General features: G+C 38.9%; 1 protein-coding gene across 1 annotated transcript in view; it reads left to right on the top strand.

The window, feature by feature from the left end:
• The window catches only part of USH2A (usherin), a 777,251-nt gene that overhangs the window by 281,401 nt on the left and 483,647 nt on the right, over positions 1–12,203 (top strand). The window contains exons 22-24 of the mRNA XM_022579226.3: positions 2,179–2,305; positions 9,367–9,468; positions 11,043–11,222. Of these exons, the coding sequence (XP_022434934.3) occupies positions 2,179–2,305; positions 9,367–9,468; positions 11,043–11,222 (409 nt within the window). The remainder of the gene's footprint in view (positions 1–2,178; positions 2,306–9,366; positions 9,469–11,042; positions 11,223–12,203) is intronic.

The raw sequence follows: 12,203 nt of genomic DNA, 5'->3' as shown, positions 1-12,203 counted from the left end.
AATGACTCGTGGTTCTCAGTTAAATGTTTTTATGTTCAGTGACATTAACAGGAAATTCACATAACATTCTGACTTCACTGAGGGAAATGGTGAAAGTGAAAGCTTTCAAAAAAAATTCCGAATAACATCTATTTAACATGTCTGATATTTTCCAGATGGAAAAAATAAACTGCATCATATGACATCAGAATTGATCACAGAATTATTCTCTTAACATTGGTGAGGTAAAATAATCTTAAAATGATCATCAAAGAATAATACACTAAGTTCCTCTAAGTATGAAGAAAATTTGGCGTACTGAGGCTGTGTGTTATGTACTTGAATGTGTCACCAGTCAATGTGATTTCAATGTAGAGAACTATTAATGCTTCAGACTATCGCCAAACATGATACGAAGAACCACTTACTCAGACACCTGATCTTTAGAATGCAGCATCGTCTGTAACAATTTTAACACTAACTAAGTACACTTTGATGAGACAGCATTTAATAAAATGCTCATTAATTTCATCATTAGCAAGGGTATGCTAAGAAGTAAGCCAGTTTCTTATGTCACGCCCAATTAGCATCCCATGCTAGTAATCCCATTAGTATTGTTGAATTCACTAATGGAAAAACTAATGGGCATGCTACCAGGGCACATTAATTGGGCACGACACCAGTTCTGGTTTTAATTATTAAACTACGATAATGAAATGTGTGTTTGTAAAATATTAAAATGTTGAAATAGGGTTGAGGAAAATAAAAGAATATGTAGAGGAAAGAGATAGAAGGAAAATCAACCTACAGAGATTCGAGGACTTACCAAAATGGTCATCTTTCTAGCTGATCGAGTTGCCTGTAAAAGTTGGGATATTGTCCACGTGAGAAGCAACCCACTCTACTCATGGGAAATTAAAAGCTCTTTTTTGGTAATATGAAATTCTGTATGTCACACATGTTGTCATGCTCTGTATGAGGGCTGACAGGAGCCAATTAAATGCATAGAATGGACATGGTATACTGCTGAAGCTATTTTAGGGAAATATAAACAGAAATGTTTTACTGAAGATGGTGTGATTAACGTTGCAATTTTTGTGACATAAATCTTCACCATATTGCATCAGATAATTATCAGTTTTATCTTTTTTGAAAAACAGTATACCAAGATTATTAGAATTTGGTGAAACAGTCCAAGTAATTTAAAAATATATTTTGTAGTATTTTACCAAATCTTATCTTTAGCTTTTAAAAAATTTTTATTGATTGAAGTTAAGTATTGCTAAAGAGATCTACTTTATTAAGAAAGAAAGAAAAAAAATTGTTTTCATGTAGAAGGTTCAGAGTAATTTTCTGGTGGTTTTTTCTTTAACCACAGCAGTAGCAAATGATATGGTGACAAAGTTGAAATATCTTGTACTTAGTCTTAAGTGTTCACTAACGTTAAAAGAGTATCATTGTGCTAACCAGAATATACATACCACTAAAGCGTTAAGATGAAATGTTTCTCTTCTACTTTTCTTTGTTTCCTTATCCTCACCTCCTTTTAGCTAGTATCTGTTCTTAATATCTGCCATTTCCTAGTCTTATCCACTTAGGAACTCATTTTTAACTATACTATTACCTTAGGCAAAAGTATAAATGTTAGAATTTAGACTACAAAGCATTGAGTATTAAGTTGAACCGCTATACTTATGTTCAAGGCATTGGTAAGTGACTAATTTTTAGTGTGAACCTTATTCCTTCTTGCTATACGTAGTGTAGTGAAGGTAAAAGAAAGTAACTTGCCAGACATTTCCTTATCTTTAGAACAATATTATTTGAATAGTATTTTATTAGTTTTAAATTCTTCTCTTTTTTATATTTCTGCCCCCAAATTTAAAATATTAGAATAGAAAATTCATTACCTTTCTGATGAGTATAGTTACTCAAAATCCAAGGGTACTTGTAAGAGATTTTTATTCCAAAGAGAAGCTCTTTTCAGATTTGAGCACTGAGGTGACACAGAAGCACATCAGAGAAAAGCCAGAAGGATGTATCAACTTTAATTTTGAGTTCTGTTTAAAACGTGTGCATGCTTGCATCTGGATCATGTTGAAATTTGCCAATTGGTTTTTAACAAATATACAAATATATATGTATGTGTATATAACATGTATATTCACTCTTTGATTTTTTTCCCTCATTCATTCCCTTAAGGGGTCTGCAGTAGAAGTTACCACAACTAATGATGATGGTAAACAATATAGTGATGGCAAATGGCATGAGATAATCGCGATTAGGCATCAGGATTTCGGCCAAATCACACTTGATGGGAAATATACAGGTAAGATCTTCTTTGACATATATGAAGGGCTCTATTGATGTGCTGATGCTACCGTACTCTTCTGTTGTTTATATTTGTTCATCTCTTCTTTCACCTTTATCTCCACTCAACTTCATCTAAATTGCTGTTGAGTTTGCCTTTGGGGTGCTCCTAAAATGATGAAGTCTTGGCAACTATCTTCTCGTCTACGCAGGGTTTCGGTAAAGCAAAAATAAGAGTAAAGTCATCAATAGCAATTTTGTATCTTTTTCAGGTCTTTACAATTTGCAAGGGCTTTTACTTTCCTTTCACTTATGTTCTCTCCTTATGTTCCTCTATTATGACCTCGGTTATTATATGCATTTTAGAGATGAGGAAACTAAGGCTCCAAAAGGTAAACTTCTTCCAGTTAAGACAGTTGGTAGGCAGCATTCTGGGACATGTATTTTTTCTTTGCAATTCTAAGTTTCTTTTTCTTTCTATCCTTCCCTATCTACCATCCCCATGCACTTGTAAAAGTTACAGTACGATGATGCAGGCTTTTATTAATTCATTCAGAAAATATGAAATTTTAATGAGCACCTACTACTGCTCTAGGAACTCTGGAAACAAGGAGGAAAATTTACACTTTAGGTGGGAGAGGGGCAGGAAACAGAATAAATAAATATTGAACAAATATCAGGTCGTGGTACATTCTGAGAATTTATAAAACAGTATAAGAGGAAAAGGGGTGTGTGTGTGTGTGTGTGTGTGTGTGTGTGTGTGTGTGTGTGTATTGGGGAAGGGATGTTTTGATTTTATAAAAGACTGTTAGAGAAGGTCTTTCCGATAAGGTGACATATGAGCATAGACCTAAAGGGGACAAAAGGGCAAACCAGGCAGATGTCTAGGAGAATGTTTCAAGTCAAGTGAACAGTAGGTCCCAGGGCCCTGAGGTGGGAGCATACGATATGTGCCATGTCAAGGACCAACAAGGAAGCCAATGTGGGAAAGAGAGGTTGAAGGGGCTAGTGTTACAATGTGAAATCAGAGGGCTGTATTACATAGGGCTTTGTGAGCTTTTGCTTGAAAAGAGGGAAGCCATTGGAGAATTTTGAGAGAGGGGTAACATGACATGACTTCTTTCTTTAAAAGGAACACTCTGGCTGCTCTTTTGGAGATAAGTTTTAAGGAGAACAAGGATGGAAGTGTTGACCTAAAACAAATAGATTGCCATATGCTTTTCCAGCAAAGATGGGTTTATTCGGGATCAGTAGAAAGCTGCAATTCAGGGTCTGCAACCATGGTGAGCCACTTGTAAGTCCCCGCACAGCAACGGAAGGAGAACGCTTTTATGGAGGGCAAAAGGAAGTTGGGAGGGCTGTAGTAAACAAATAGTCCATGGCTTTTCATTGGCTGAGTGCTTGCCAGGAAAGAGGAGGTGTCTTTCTTCTTCCTGTTAGGCTCTGCTCTCACCACAGGGCATGAGACCTCCTTCTGGTCTCCCAAATCTATTTATTTGAGGTTTCTGTTTATTAATTTTTTATATGTCCCCCTTTTGATCATGAACTTTCTCTCAGAGCATCACTGATCGAGTCAGCTTTTCTAATTTCAATGGCTTTTTGTTCCTCAGTGCCAGGAAGGATCTTTCCTGTGTGTGGGGTCTCATATCAGAAGGGAATGCACAGATTGGAAACCTACTGAGGTCATATTCGAGTAACAAGGGAAGGTAGAACGGAGAACTCTCAGACACTTTCTGTCTCAATTCCATATGTTATCAAGATCATAGACATTGGAGATCATCTGAAGCATTATGTCATTGTCAAAGGTTTGGCAATACACTTCCTAAAGACCTGGTCCAGATATCTTCAGAAAGCTGCCTCACCAGGTGTTGGCTGCTTCAGTTCTGGGGAATATTTACTTTCAGCTCACCAGACTTTTTGAGGTCCCTTCAGAATTTGGTGCTTTCTTTAGGCATGTCACATGAGTCCAAGAATCTATTCCTTGGACTTTGGCGGCAGAAGGGTTGGTTAGCAATACCTGATAGGGGTCTCTCCAATAAGGTTGAAGAAAGTTCCTCTGGAGGTGTCTTTTCCAGTAAATAAAGCCTTCAGGTTGCAAGGTGTGATGCTTAAGGTCTTCGTCTCCTGAGAGTGCACTGTAAAAAGATTGCTCTACCAAAACATGGTTATTTTTAATAGGAGCAATTTGGCCCTTGTGTTATTGGAGTATCTCTCCTCTTTTCAGTTGTAGGTCAAAAAAAAAAGCAGTAACCAAGTGTGTTGGGTGTCCTGTGACTGTTTCAATGGGTGAGAATTTTTGAGTTACAAAAAGTGTGGATCTGAGATTTAGAGGGACCAATACCAATGCTTTGGGCCAAGGTATTTGTATGACCTCTACACATTTTGTCAGTTGGGTCTAATAATGCCATTACTGTGATCGACTAAATCAGAGGATTGATGCCACAGACTTGTTGAAGTACCTGGCCAGTAAAACAGGTTCCTCAGTCACTATGAAGTCTATCTGTATCAAAGTGTAGCCCTTGTTCTGATACCAGATGCCCTAAATATCAAACCTGGGTTTGGGCAAACTACAATTTTTTCCTTGGCAATCTTATGTCCCTTTAAGGCTAAAAGCTTTAGAAAGTGGATGCTGTCTTCCTGTGAGTAGGCTTTAGAAGATCAAAGAAACAAATCATTCACATATGCAACAAAGTAGACCTGTAGGAAACTTTATATCATCCAGGTCAACCTTCAGGATTTACAAGAAATAAGAAGGACTCTCAGTAAAACCCTGAGCATTACTGTCCAGGTGAATTGTTTTTCTTCCCAAGTAAAGGTAAAAAGGTGTTGGCTAGCTTCATCAAGTGGAATACTAAAGAATGCACTGCATAAATCAATTACAGTAAAGAATTTGCTTCCAGTGGGAATGGATGTTAGAACGTCTGAGGATTAGGAACAACAGGGCGTCTAGGGATAACAATGTTGCTTATTGCTCAGAGGTCCTGGACAGACCTCTACCCTCAGCCCTTAGGTTTTCTCACAGGTAAAATAGCATCCTCACAGGAATTAGTACAGGCATAACGAGGTTTCGAGCCTTATAATCTTCTATTATAGGCTTTATGCCTTGAAGGGTTTCTTTACTTATAGGGTATTGATTAATTCTGGGAAGAGGTTTTGAGGGATCTATTTGAATCTTGATGGGAAGGGGTGCTCTTTGAAGTTTGCCAATATCAGTTGGAGATTTTGCCTGTAAAGATGGTGGTGGCTGATTCAGTAGGGACACATGATCAGTGTTTCCAAAATCCGCTCTAGAACTGTCGGAGACAGAACAAATAAAAGATGTCAGAGGGGTCATTTAATTTACCTGGTTGGTGATTTTGACGGCTACTGTCAAATTCTAGATTATCTCCTCCTTTTGGAAGAAAGAATTTCCAGCATGATACTTCTCCAAGAAGTCTCAGCCTAATAAATGGGTAGGGGCAGAGGAACTAAGGAGAAAAATACATGTGTGTCTCTCAAAGGGCCTAAAGGAAAGGGAATAGGTTCAGAGACAAGAGCCTCTTGAGATTCGTTAGAGATTGCCACTATTTGAACTGTGTTGGTACTCGGAGGCAGAGGCTGCTTTTTAGTAATGGGTTGGAGCACTGAGTGTGTGACCGTTAGGACTGGAAGAGATTCAACCCCAATCTTGAGAAACATTTCTTTAAGCTGATTAAGACGGAGAATTGGGAAGAGCCCCTATAGTTCCTCAGAGCCTGTCATTGAGTAGTAGGCGGATATTGGAAAGGGGGCTGAAGACACTGAAAGCGCTTAAATTTCTAACAGTCTCTTTTCCAATATCCTGGCTATTTTCAATAATACCAGAAACTAGGAGGATTTTAGTTTCATTTAGGAGCCTTCATTTGCGTAGTTGAAGTTTAAGAATTTAGACAGTCTTCCTTTTAGGTGATTCAGCTATAGTGTGAGAGAGCAGTTTTGACAGATTAATCAAAACTAGATGGGACATAGTTTTCCATTCCATCCTGGTCCTTTTCATTAGAAAGGAAAGATCCCAGTTTGGCCCATTGATAAACTTGGAATGAAAAGCTACCCAGGTGGAATCAACATCTGGAAGAAGACCAAAACTTTGCATAAAAATAATCTGAATTCAATTGTAATCATAATGAACAGGTTCATCAGAGTTTCGTGTGCAAGACTGAATTTTGTTGCAGTTGACAGTCTTTGGAAAAACCCTAGGAATTGCTCAATGAAGTCACCTAGTGATTGCTCAAGCCTGATCATATAGTAAGTTAGAGGGCTGATCTCCTGGTTGTTATCCTAGAGACCTTTCAGGATTTTCCCAATTAGCAGTTCTGATCCAATGCTGGGTGTGGCCATCACCAACAAACCTATGAATTAGCTAAGGTACGTCAGAGAAACCAAGTTGATAAGTTTGAATGACTACATTAAATTCCTCATCAAAGCTGTGACAATCTTCAGTTACTTTGGGTATATTTTTGACTGTGGCTTGCAGTTCAGCTTTAGTCCAGGGAATATAAGAAATTAAGGGTTTAGCTTCTGGAACCTTAGAAGGCTTAATTTTAAAGGGACAGGTTCTGTAAGTTCAGAGGAAAAGGGAGTGGGGAAAGTTTCAGAGAAAGGGGAAGTTTGGTGAGAGAATTATTGGGGGGGGGGACTGAGGGTCTAGAGGAGGCATAGGCAGTAGAGAAGGAAAGGAGAAAGATGGTTCCAGATGAGTCTGGCCATGAGGAGCTGAGGAAGAGAGACAAGATGGTACCAGAGGTCGAGCCTGAGACAGAGAAGCCAAGGAAGAAAAGCCTGAGGTGTGGAGAGCCACTCTGTCTTTCTTTATCCACATGTTTGCCTCAGTTAATCTTAAAATCTCATTTTGCTGAGAGACAATTTTAAGCTCCTAATTACATTTAGAAACCTCAACATGCCAATCAAAATAGGCATACTATTCAGTTCTGGGAATTTCTGAGCTATTGTAGTCCAATTAACTTTGAGGATTCCAAAAATTCCCCATAATGGCCATTGATATTCTAAATTGCCTTAGGTCAATTTGGTCCATTTAGTTGGAAATGCACATGAGGAAAGACCACACTTTTTAAACATAAAATTGTCCAGAGTCCCTGTCGGCAGGGGCTCGCTCAAAATATGTAGATAACTGGTATCTCATTACTCAGAAGTTTGTCTCCAGAGTGAAAGAATAATTTTTAAACAGCTCACAGTTCAAATCAAACTGCTCGCAACTCAAACAGCATGCAAATTAATACCAGCCAATTCTAGGGAAACAGTTTGGTCCTGTAGAAACCAGGCCCAAGGTTTTTCAGTCATTTCCAAAGAACAGCCCTAATTCCAAAGGAATGGGCTGAAGCCTGAAAAACCAGCAGAGTTTCAGTGAAGCAGCCTCGATCCTGAAGGAACGGACTGATGACTTCTCAGCCAGTCTTGGTTGAAACAGTCTGATCTCAAAATTAGACTGAAGTTCCAAATGAGTACTCAGGTACAGAACAAGGCCTTAACCAGAAAAAACCTTTAAGCAGAACTTGCATAAAGGCTGGAGAGCTTCAAATGCAAAGAGGGTGTGAGCTCAGATCCAGGAGAAAGATTTACCTTCAAACTCCAGAGTTGGTAAGAGCAGTGAGCACAGTGGGCTTCTTTGTGGGTACCACACCTGTTTGTTCACCAGAACTGGAGCCTTCAGGGGTTTTCTCTGGTCCCCATAGGGTCCACCAAAATGTTGACCTAAAACAAATGGACTGTCAGATATTTCTCCAGCAAAGATGGGTTTATTGGGGATCAGCAGAGAACCACAATTCAGCATCTACAACCATGGCAAGCCAAGTGCAAGTCCCGCATGGCAAGGGAGGGAGAAAACTTTTACAGAGGGTGAACAGGAAGCTGGGAGGACTATAGTAAACAAAGTGTTCATGATTTTTCATTGGCTGAGTCCTTGCCAGGAAAGAAAAGTCTTTCTTCTTCCTGTTGGGTTTGCCTTCATTACAAGGTGTGAGAACTCTACCTTCTGGTCTCCCGACTCTATTTAATTGAGGTTTCTGCTTATTAATTTGTTACAGAAGCATGGAGACCAGCGAATAGGTTTCTGCAATAACTCTAAAATAATCCAGATAAGAAATGATCGTTTCTTGAACCAGGGAAGGAATTGTGGATATAATGAGAAATCTGGATGTATTGTAAATGTTAAGGAATTTGATTGAGGTAGAGCAGGGGTTGGCAAAAACCACCTGTGGGCCAAATCCAGCACATGCCTGTGTTCATAAAGCTTTATTGGCGACAACTGCACCCATTGGTTAGGTATTGTCTATGGCTGCTTGAGGCTGTGTGGTCTACAAAGAGGAAAATACATACTACCTTGCTCTTTACAGAAGACTTTTGCTAACCCCTGATGTAGAGCATGACTGCAATGTTTGAGGCCTTTAGACTGTAACTACCATAACTAAGGTGGGCAAGTTAGTGAGAAAAGCAGATTCAAAGAGAGATTTTCAGATTTCAGTTTGAACATGTTAAGTCTTAGGTACCTGTGAGGCATCCAAGTGGAAATATCAAGCAGATTCCTGGATCTGAGTTCAGGGAAGAGTTCCAGACTAGAGATAAAAAAATTGGGAGTTGTCAGCTAAAGATGGTATTTAAAGCCAAGGTCCCAGATATAAGTAGGGCTAATTAGAGTTGTTTGGGCTCTGAAAAAAAAAATCCCCCTTCTCCCAAAAAATGATGGAGTAAGATAGACATTTTAACAGATTTGCATTGTTATGCAACACAGTCAAGGACCCAGGCCCCTTCTGATCTTTGGTCCTGGGAGTTAGCACAGGTACCCAGCTCTCTCTTCATCCTTCTAGAGGGGATTAGGGTATCTGTGTAGGTGGAGAAAGAGATCTGAGAACGGAGGAAGTCTGGGTCATTCCAGCATCAAGATGTTGGGGTGATGAGGAAGAACCAGTGAAGAAAAGTAACCAATATGTAGAGAACCAAGAAAGGGTGGTGTCTAGAAGCCCAGGGAAGGGTTTAGTCATTTGTTAAATTAGTAGAAATAGATTATCCTGCTGAAGTTGGAATTCTCATCTCCTTTTTCATCCATAGGCTCCTCGGCCACCCTGAATGGTAGTACTGTTATTGGAGAGAACACAGGAGTGTTTGTGGGAGGGCTGCCGCAGGGTTATACCATCCTCAGGAAGGATTCTGGTGAGTTTGGGAAAGGTATAGAATTTATATGTTGTCTACATTTTAGAATCAAGTTGCATTATTTTAAAGTATGGGTAATAGTATTATTTTCTATCTCATGCTGTATTTCCTACATCAGTATGTCAAAAGTTTCCTTTAGGTATCTTCTTTTCTAAAGGAACCATGTACTACTTGCATTTCAATTCTTAGTACCCAGTTCTTGATATGTAAAAGGAGTTCATTAAACTTTTGCTGAAATGAATTATACTAATTTCAGTCAAAGCTATGTTATTTAGGGATCAAAAACTTTCAGTGAATTTTTTGAGAAGGATATATTTAAATCCTCAAGACTGGTTATAGTTACCTCCTTATAAATACCTGTAGAGAAGAGACGGCTTTCATTTGGCTACTGTAGACTGGTGGAGAAGTCTCTTGAAAACATTCACACACACACACACACACACACACACACACACCACACACGGATTGAAAGAAAGAGAAGAGAGTCTTTGTCCTAGTTCTTTGCCCACCAAGCACAATTCTTGTCTCTGGTATATCCAGGCATCAGGAGGAGAGCATACCCCAATACCAAGTATCCCTCCTGTAGATGACATCTGTCCATTATAAATAAATAATTGGACATTGCGCATATAAATTGACCTTGTAAAACTTTGATTGCTGGTGAATACCTTCCCTGACATCAGGTCATGAACTCAAAAGCTGAGAGCTAAGCTTTCCACTGACCTGTAAGGACACTGCCATATGAAATGCAACCTCAGCTACAGGTGCCTGCTCGCCCTCTCTGCGTTTTTTTTTTTTTTTTTGCTCTCTAATTCTCTCATTTGCTCACTTTCTCTCTTTCCCAACCTCTTATGACCACCCTACTTACTGTATTCATAAGCCCCACACTTACCTGGTCTGGGGAGTTCAAAATGAAATGAAATTATTGCTTTACTTGTGTAACAGACTAGGTCAAAATGGCGAGGGAACTAAACTATAAACTGTAGATTTAATAGATAGACTTCCTTTAAATCTTACTTTTAAAATGTGTTACTGCACATTTATTTTTAAGACCAGTGGCAGATGAGATCCCCTTGTTAGTTCAAGAGCCAATAGTCTTGCTATTACTATAAAACCAAGGTTTTTGTGCAAACATCTGTTTCTGCAGATAAGATGAGTCTGAACCAGAGCGAAACATTACAATTGTTACCACCTACCCTAGCTGATGGTGTGGTGTTTACATGAGTTATTAAGAAGTTTGGGGACTTCCCTGGCAGTCCAGTGGTTAAGACTTCGCCTTCCAATGCAGGGGGTGCGGGTTCAATCCCTGGTCGGGGAGCTAAGATCCCACATGCCTCGTAGCCAAAAAAACCAAAACATAAAACAGAAGCAATACTGTAACACACTCAATAAAGACTTTAAAATTGGTCCACATCAAAAAAAAAAAACTTAAAAGAAGAAATTTTTAAAAAATTTGTCGTAAGTAGGTAGTGAGAGCTATTGACTATTTCTTTGATTTTAATGGCACATCAAATTCATTGCTTGAAAAGAATTTCTCAGAATACATATTTCTTGATATCTCTCAACCCCTGCAGACATAATCCAAAAGGGTTTTGTGGGCTGTCTCAAGGATGTATATTTTATGAAGAATTATAATCCCTCTGCTGCTTGGGGGCGTCTGGTTTGGCAGAGTTCTGAAGAGCAAATCAACGTGTATAACAACTGGGAGGGATGCCCCACTTCATTACAAGAGGGAGCTCAGTTCCTAGGGACAGGTAAGGTTCTAAAATAGACACTGGTCATTGCTTAGCTTGTATGTTCTATCTTTGGTGTAATTTAATCTCTCCTGATACAATTATTTTGACGTCATATGAACCTGCTATCTCAGAAATACCTAGTTATGCCATGATGCCCATGCATATATTCTCAACGTCTGAATATATAATATAAATAGTAAGACTCATAAATACATATTCATGTGTAAGATCTCTGGCAGTTTGGGGTTTACCTATGGTAGTGCCAATAATGTCCATTTGTAAGTCCACTTTTTTATTTAGAATATAGTTTTACTCAGATGTGTCAAAGGAGTTTTGTCAGGCTAATCCACACAATATCTGTTTTATCCCATGATATAGACTGACAGTGCTCCTAAGAGTAAAATTTCAGCTGCGTGATGGGGTAAGTAGGGCCTTGAGGGAGAGCTAGAGAATATGACCACCATCACTGCCATTGCTCCAAAGGCTGTGGCAAAGGTGAGACATAGTGTGCCCGGCATACGTGCCACTTACAGTCTCTGTCTAGCAGCCACCCAGGGTAAGGAGTGGAAGGGAATATGGTGACTTGGCCACCATGGCTTATTTTTGGAATAAAAGCCCACTATTGCCTGCTACATTTATAACTAAGTTGGTTAGATATTAAGTTGGTTAAACTACCTTCAGAACAGAAAGCTAAATAATATTATACTCTGTGCACTTTTTCGTTGCTTTTTCTCATCACTGTCATTATCCAGAGTTGCAACTACTTATTGTTAATACTTAGATAAACTAGTAATAGTCTTAATTGTATCCATGACTTAGTAACTTGCTTCCTCTTAAAAGGTATGTCAAGTTCATTCTGCTACTTCAGTACATTACAAGGTGAATTTCTTAACATTGATCTGCATCTTCTTTTGTGAGAGATTTATTCAACGACAGAATATGTCCTAAGGTTGTCTTATGACACCCTTACGATGCTAACAGTATTGCTTTGCACATGCT

Source organism: Delphinapterus leucas, chromosome 1 (assembly GCF_059928025.1).
Source record: "Delphinapterus leucas isolate spDelLeu-1000000601 "Yukka" chromosome 1, BTC_Dleu_Yukka2, whole genome shotgun sequence".
NCBI classification, from domain to species: Eukaryota; Metazoa; Chordata; class Mammalia; order Artiodactyla; family Monodontidae; genus Delphinapterus; species Delphinapterus leucas.
The sequence above is the reverse complement of the archived record's forward strand: the minus strand, read 5'-3'. Positions and strand labels throughout refer to the sequence as shown.